The sequence below is a fragment of the Fulmarus glacialis genome, unplaced genomic scaffold (genome assembly GCF_000690835.1).
Source record: "Fulmarus glacialis isolate BGI_N327 unplaced genomic scaffold, ASM69083v1 scaffold3873, whole genome shotgun sequence".
Classification (NCBI taxonomy): Eukaryota; Metazoa; Chordata; class Aves; order Procellariiformes; family Procellariidae; genus Fulmarus; species Fulmarus glacialis.
Window position 1 is genome coordinate 4,464 of NW_009204704.1, and position 7,683 is coordinate 12,146.

General features: G+C 41.9%; 1 protein-coding gene across 1 annotated transcript in view; it reads right to left on the reverse strand.

Moving 5' to 3' along the window:
• The window catches only part of SDAD1 (SDA1 domain containing 1), a gene marked incomplete at its 5' end in the record, with an annotated part of 16,794 nt that overhangs the window by 2,622 nt on the left and 6,489 nt on the right, over positions 1-7,683 (reverse strand). The window contains 10 exons of the mRNA XM_009575075.1: positions 339-423; positions 943-1,136; positions 1,610-1,707; positions 3,249-3,381; positions 3,756-3,832; positions 4,252-4,349; positions 5,456-5,532; positions 5,913-5,971; positions 6,576-6,633; positions 7,362-7,465. Of these exons, the coding sequence (XP_009573370.1) occupies positions 339-423; positions 943-1,136; positions 1,610-1,707; positions 3,249-3,381; positions 3,756-3,832; positions 4,252-4,349; positions 5,456-5,532; positions 5,913-5,971; positions 6,576-6,633; positions 7,362-7,465 (983 nt within the window). The remainder of the gene's footprint in view (positions 1-338; positions 424-942; positions 1,137-1,609; positions 1,708-3,248; positions 3,382-3,755; positions 3,833-4,251; positions 4,350-5,455; positions 5,533-5,912; positions 5,972-6,575; positions 6,634-7,361; positions 7,466-7,683) is intronic.

Genomic DNA, 7,683 nt, shown 5'->3' on the forward strand with positions numbered 1-7,683 from the left:
ATCAGCTGCTTCTATGACAGTAACAATAAATCCAGGTTCAGTATGACTTTCTGTGTACATTATATGCATTCTTCCATGCTGGCTCTGTTAAGTCACAGTGAAAATTGGGGGTGTCTGTCTCTCTATTTTCACTGTCACCTGTGACCAGCAAGAGGCTGTTTATCTGTTACAGCCCAGATGCAACAGCAAAAACCAATACAAAACATTTCTCAAAACACAGAGAGAAGCTGGGCACCCATCTCACAGATGCAACCCCACCACTTCCTCATTCTGCAGGAGACAAAAACACAAACCCAAATCTATGAAGACAGAGGATATGAAAGAGCCAAGTTCCTCACCATTGCAGTTGCCAATCTGGTCTCCTTGTCCGATTTAGGCTTCTTATGCAGATGTTCAATATCTCTGAGTGAAAGCAACTCTCCCCTACACACACAAAAATCCAATAAAAGGCCATCACACACAAAACTTCATCTGGCAAGTAAAACAAAATGCCCTCCAGACTCTTTGCTTCTCACCAATCTCTTTAACATTTTTTTCCTATAGACTTTCACTCAAGCACTTCTTGTTCTTTCTCTCAGGCTAATCCTCATGCTTGGCACAACCCTTACTGAAGTCTCTCATTACTGTTTTTCAAGTCCTGCTTTAACCACAAAGTTTAATAAACTCTGGAGATATAACCATGCAACTACTGCTACGAAAAACGTGCTTATTGGTCTGAACAAGCAGAACAGTCCCGTAGTTCCCACCGGCCCCTCATGTCTTTTTTTCCCCAGGTATAAAGGCATCCCCCAGGGCCAGGAGCCCTTCTAGGCTGCATGGCTGTTTGCCACCTGTCACCAGGGGAATACTGACCAACAGCAGAGCTCTGTGCCCTTCTGCAAATAAAATCTGTATCACCAGGTTGCAGGGAAGAGAAAGCACTCATCAATATTTATATCCTACCTGCCCTCCTCCTCTTCATCATCTATTTCAATATTTTTCCTCTTGGCCGCTTTGCCGGGTGCAGAATTAAGTTCTTTGGAGAGCTGGGCAAGGCGTATTTTGTGGAAGTCTTCTTGGGTTAGCAGCCTGCTGGTACTGACTGCTGCAGCTTTGGCTTTTCGCTCCTCTATGGGCATGCTTTTCACCTTCTCTGCCTTTTGAAAAAAAGTGCAAAAGAATAATCATCCGGAGCGTTGCAAACCATTTTTGTGCCATAATCCATGACCCTTGTCTCCCGAATACCTACGTAGGGGCAATATTGTCGGGAAATGCTATAACCAGCTGTTAGGCTTCTTCATAGTCTTTTACTCAATATGCATTATTAGAATAAAGTACTTCCACCCCTTCATATTTCAGAGTGCATAAAAGCACTCATCATGTAAATATCATAGCTTTGAATGAATTTAGCACTGGCACAGAATTCCCCCATCTCTCCCCCTCACCCTAGGAACATGCATACTTCAGCACAGTGCTAAATAGTACTGCAACCTCACTGATTCTGGTCAAGTTACTCCGCAGCCCGGTACAGTTAGTTATGAGCAGCCACATGAAGGTGCAGAGCAACAGAATCTGGTGTGCTACTAACAAGACTTATTTGTATTTGGGGTAGAAGACACTTAAAACTCACTACTTCTTGCTGCTCCTCATCTGAGGAGTGATGCACATCAATCCATTCTCCATCTTCATTATCTTCTTCCTCACTCAGACTAGCGCTTTCCCATCCATCTGCTCAGGAGAAGAAGTAGTGCATAGTGTTGTTAATACAGATTCGGTTTAACTGCTTGAATTTGAAATAATTTCAGATTGGATCGCAAGCTCTCACCAGCTTGGATTACCTATCGGCTAACTGCATTTATGCCCAGGGACATGCTCACCAAACAGGCAAGCTCTAGGGTCTCAGCATCCCAGCATTAGAACTACATAGACATTACAAAGACTTAAGATACTTCACACATCTGATCGCTATTTGTTAATGATTTTTAGAAGACATCCACAGTTGAACAGACCAGCAGCTCCCATGCTTTCCCACTGGCAAGTTTAGCTATCAAATTCCACCTGGCTTGCAACTGATTCAGAGCTGTGCAAAAAACCTCAGCTTCTATTTCTGAGCACACCCACACCACATGCACATTCAGTTATGGACAACAATTTTTATAGTGGTAACTGCATGCGGCAGTGTGCACGCCCCCCTACAACAGACTGCTTAAAACAGCTGGTGTATTTTGTCGTTACTGTGAGCTGCAGTCACCTTAATACACTTATTTATTATGAGCTTTCAACAAACCTGGAACAATGGTGATCAGAGCCTTTATGGGAGATGCATTTACATACACCTCATTCACTCAAAACCAAGCCAACCACAGAAAATACCCAAAGCAGCTTGCAACAAGTCAGTGTCACAGCAAGCTGTTCCATAATGCTATGCTTTGCAAAGCTTAACTCTCATCTGAAGTTAAAGATCCTCAAAACAAAGCGCATTTGGGACAGTCTCTGAAGAAACACAGTAGTTTATAGATGCTAATCCTTATTACACTGTTCAGTAATGGTGTTCCCCGCTCCCTGCCATCTAAACCAAGGAGGGAAGCAACGCAATTTATAGCTAAGTTACTTTCTACAGTATAGGCATTGCTCTGCTTCACCATTGTTAAAACTGACTCGCATGCTGAAGTTATCAGCTTCAGAAACTGAAGCAAAAAGATTGTTATACTAATCGCTGCATTCACATGCGTAAGAAACGTGACATATCAGGGTGTTTATTCCTCCACTACACCTCCACTGCCATATCTCCAATGCCCTCAGACTTTATTTGCCAAACTCTTCTGGCTTGATTTTCAAGTCCCTCGCCATCTTTTTTTCCCTGATTCAGGCAGCGGTTCCAGGTTGTGTAGAGCTTTTACACAGGAAGCGAATTAAAGAAGCTAAATACTATTTCAAAGTACTATTTCATGTTTTATAATACAGAACGAAAACTTTTCTTCAGGAAGAACTGAATATATGAAGTTTCACAGCTGTACAACGTCTGTCCCTCTGCTTTTCCATCCCTCAGTGTTTATCATACAAAGCAACACACAGTAACAAACTTCACTGGATAAATTGCACTTACTCGAGGATAGCATCAGTGCTTCTTAATGCACAAATACAGACGTGCAAACCATGCAGCATGTGACAGCAGCAAATGAAATGCACAAACACCAAGTTTTAAGTCCAAATAAAATCCTAGTGACAACGATGCTCAAAATAGAAGCGGTAAAGAAAAAAAGGCCAACCTTCCTCTTGCGTTCCTCCCTTTTCCTTTTGAGTCTCAACATCCAGTACTTCTGCACCTGGGATATAATCTTTGGCATCCAGTTCTCCGTATTCATGAATCCTGGCTTCCAACGAGGCCTCAGTAGGCTTACCCTGTAATTTCACAAAATACATGTTAAGCAGGCTGCTATTTTAATGCCCACAAATCTATGAAAAAATCTGGGGGAGAGGAGGGTGCGGGTAGAAAAGGTAAATTCTGCCTGATGAAATAAAGATCTTGAATTACTAAAAAGTTGAACGAACTCTAGGAAGATAGTCAAGCTTCTAGAGCACGATCCTTCTGTCAATGAGTTTGATAAATTTGAATTAAGAGCACATCACGTCAAAATGCAGCAAGGGAGCAGGCAGGGGAAGAACGCAGGCATCCACCTCATTCTCAAGAGGCTGTGAGACCAGTTCTTATCATCATTTTTGAGCACAGGAGCCTATGACTATGGTGAAGGCAATGCACATAAAACAACACTTACCCTGAATTTCTTCTGCAGCATCTCTGGATTCAGGGAACGGAAAAGGTGTATCAGAGTTCTTGCAGACATCATCACATCTACCCAGAAATAGAGAGAGTCAAGAATTAGTATAGAAAAGCAGAATTCTGGGAAAACTGAAAGCCCACTCAGATAATCAGTATTTACAGCCTGCTCATGCCTTTTCTGAAGTTATAGCTCCCTCTGATTTCTCCAATACAGGATCTAGCTCTTCCTTAGGGCTAAATCTTCATTAGCAAGCACTTTCCCTTCTTCAGTTTTGTCAGTTAGTTCCCCTGCCATAACTACCCTTGACTGTAGTGTCTCTTATGTATATACACTCAAAATACAGTGAAATGTAACAGACATATTGAATATGATACCTCTCAGTCCACATAAAAACAATTAAGACATCGCTAGTATGAAGGCTGTCACAATGGAGGACCAGATGATACAGGAGAAAAAAGATCTAAAAGTCATATCCATGTAATACACTTACTTTTATTTTTATGAGTCTTGTACTGAACGAGGTCTTGGAGCAGATCTTCGGTCATGGCTAGTGGACATCTCGCAGTGATTTCTTTTATCGCATTAATTCTAAAAAATTTTAAGTGAATTATTTTCTGAACACCACAGCTGGGAGAGACTCCCACTGGCCCAGTAATAGACTGAATAATCTGGAACTTGAAGAACCTTATACAGCATTTATGCAACATTTAGCATAACAGAGGAGAACATCACAAGGAGGTCCCTGTGCCATGGTTCTCCAAAACCCTCCGACTTTGGCCCATACTCTACTCTCCAGCTATTATTTTGTCTGATCCTAGGCCTCAGGATTCTGCAAGTGAAGTCTGGGTCCAGGCAAACAGGAAAAGCAGTCAAACAATCACCAGGCCAAGAAAAAAAAAGAAAAAAAAAAAAAATAAAGAAACAGTTCTGGAGTCAACCATGAGCAGGCTAAGGACAGTATAACAGAAGTCCATGGGCTCACTCACGTTCTCTTTTAAACCATCTTCATGCACACACTTAGTACGCTCAATACCTGGATTAAAACCATGCCAAGAGGAGAAGGAATAGCTCACAAAATATTCACAGCACGTCTACACACAATAGTCTGCGCCTGTTGAGTGCTTCATCTTCTTCAGGGACAGTTCAGCTCTCTCCTAAATTGACTGATTATTCTCTACTCCACTTACACCGGAGCTTTCACAAAGTCAAAGAAAACACACAACAGCTTCACCAACAGCAACATTTAAATTTGTTGTCAGTAGCGAAACTTCATCCACAAAACATCAAAGTTAAGAGCCCTGAACTATGGTGCTAGCCACTCACTGAGTATATACAAATATATTAATTCACAGACAAGAGGTCTACCCTCAAAGTAGAAATAACAATATCCAGGAAGGAAGAAAAGCACAAGACCAAACAACAAAGCGGGGGAAAAAAAAAAGCACCCTCATGAAATCCAGAAAAGTTAAGTCACAGCACTAAGCACAGAACCCATCATTCTGGGGAATTTAAAACACCGCCAACAAAAATAAGGGAAGTTTATGCTGAGATACTGTCCTAACTTGGCTTTATTCAAGCAGGTTCTTGAAAGCATAGTACAAATGACAGGAATAAGTTGCAGGTGGTTTAAAACACAAAAATGTTTTTCCACATTCAGATAAAGTTTTACATTTTTTGTAAGATTCTGTACCCACCCTACGGTCATGACCTCCCCAGAATTCTTGTCAGTGACAAAGTTGTTGGCAATGGTCATTAACACTGACTGGATAATCTGAAAAAAAGAAAAAAGTTTAAATAAACTTAATGCACATTTAATAAAATTGTGAAAACGATTACATATTATTAATTAACAGACAACAGAGTCCTTTTCACAGAAAGATCGAGCTCAGGACTTGTCAGTACAGCCTGCAAATATTTTCTAGATACAAATTCTCTTACAGAAATGAAGACATCAGACATGGCTGGGTTTTTTCCCTTTATACAAAACAATCCCTAGGAACTTGCAGAAGTAGCCAAAATTACCATAAGCTTTTCAAGACAAAGGGTCTGACCAGATTCCCTTTTCCCCCTCCCCACAAATGCACTCAGTTATATTTCCATGCTGGCCTGCTGTCCATTTTTAACATCACCAAAGGTAGGTGAAGTACTGACCTCGGGTGGTACTAGCTGATGTGAAGCTTGTGCGGCAAACAGAAGAATCTTTGTCACTTCTGGAAGAAAAGAAAAGTGGGAAGAAGGTGTCAGAGTACATTGCAGCAGCTTAGTCTGGCCAATAAACACATCCACCGAAAGAGCTAACTCAACAAGCTGCTCAGTCTAAGTCTCAAAGCCTTTCAGTCTAAAATTATGTGGGACAACCATTTCTCCTCTCCCACCAAGCATTAGGAACTCATCTGGTCTCCACCCCAGCAGCAGTGCAGGCCCTTAATAGCCAGCTAAGATGAAAAGAAATGCCCTACAACTAGACTGAAACACCAGTAAAACAAAGCAGCAGAAGGCAGTCATGCTTTGCTCAACTAATCAGGATTTGCATGGAACTAGAGACTCACTAGATTCATTTTATTCCATTGCTGGAGCTTCTCAAATGCTCAGGTAAGGAGCATTGAGTGCACACAGCTTCCATAAAAGTCCGAAGCGCTTTGCACTTCTGGCAGTCAGGGCCTTTTAGTTCATTCATCCACGTTCTCTGGACTACTCCTACTATCTACTATCTACTAAGCTACTGCTACCTATTCATTTACAGCACCGCTTCTAAGAACTGACTGTACATGTGACACGATGGACGAGCAGTGTTATCTGCTAGTAGCTACTTACCTCTCTGATGAGGCTGTAGGAATCTCTGAATGAAAGGGTAGAAATTAAAAAGAAAAAGCTGCAATAAAGAAGTTGCAACAGATTAGCTTTTTGTCTTTTAACTTGAGATGACCTTAAGAGGCTGGTATGCTGTAAAACAATCAATGATTTGGCTTGCTCTCCAAATGCCTTGGATTTTATTGCATGACGCATTCTCCTGTCTTGAGCTTGATATACACGGAGATGTATGAGGAAACGACTCGTATAAAGGAGATAGAAGGCTCAATCCCAAGCTCTGTGCAATCCAGCGTGGTTCCTGTTAGACTGCACAGAATTCACATCAGGGCACTCTTCTGCACAATCCTACAATGTGCCACTTCCCTTGGCCTCGGGGACACAATCCTCTCTCCCAACAGAGACTCCAGTAATTTCGATCACGCTTTGGTTGTACCTCAGAGTGTGCTGTTCATGAGCAATTGCTGGACTCCTTTGAAAAGCCCATCTCCTTTGAAGAACCTCCGAGGAGCACACAGGTCTTCAAAAAGACATGTTCTCCTCTATTTGTTAGAGACAGCTCAGCTATTCCAAACCAACAGCTTTCTCTAGCAGAGCTCACTTTGTACCACTCAAGTCTACGCCACTGTGCCATTCCTTGAGGCCCACTGGCAACCACCTGACCATACATCTGCACTTTTCAACATACAGCAAAATTAAATCTCATTTTCCAGAGGCACAAGGCCACAACATTCCACCACCCAAACCAGGCTGGCTCCCATCAGACCATTATAAAATTATCAGAGTATGTACCTCGTGTATTCCAACTAGCCTAGATATTAGGTCCATAAGCATCATCTTCACTTCAAATCGTTCCTTACAGTTCTCCAGCTGCTTCAGCAGTTTCTCTGCAAAGTCTAGAAGAAGCAATAATAGATTTGTGGTAGACTTAAAGAGCACAATGCAGAACTCAGCTGGGATTACAGCTGGGATTAGGTTAAAAAAGGCAGTCAGTTTGGTTTGGGTTTAAGCCCCAAGGGCCCTTGTACGGAATAAATTAAAGGTGGCCAAAACACTTCTCCCAACGGGTTATTTTTCTTCTCACATGCCTAGAAGTTCTAAAGTTGTGCACAGG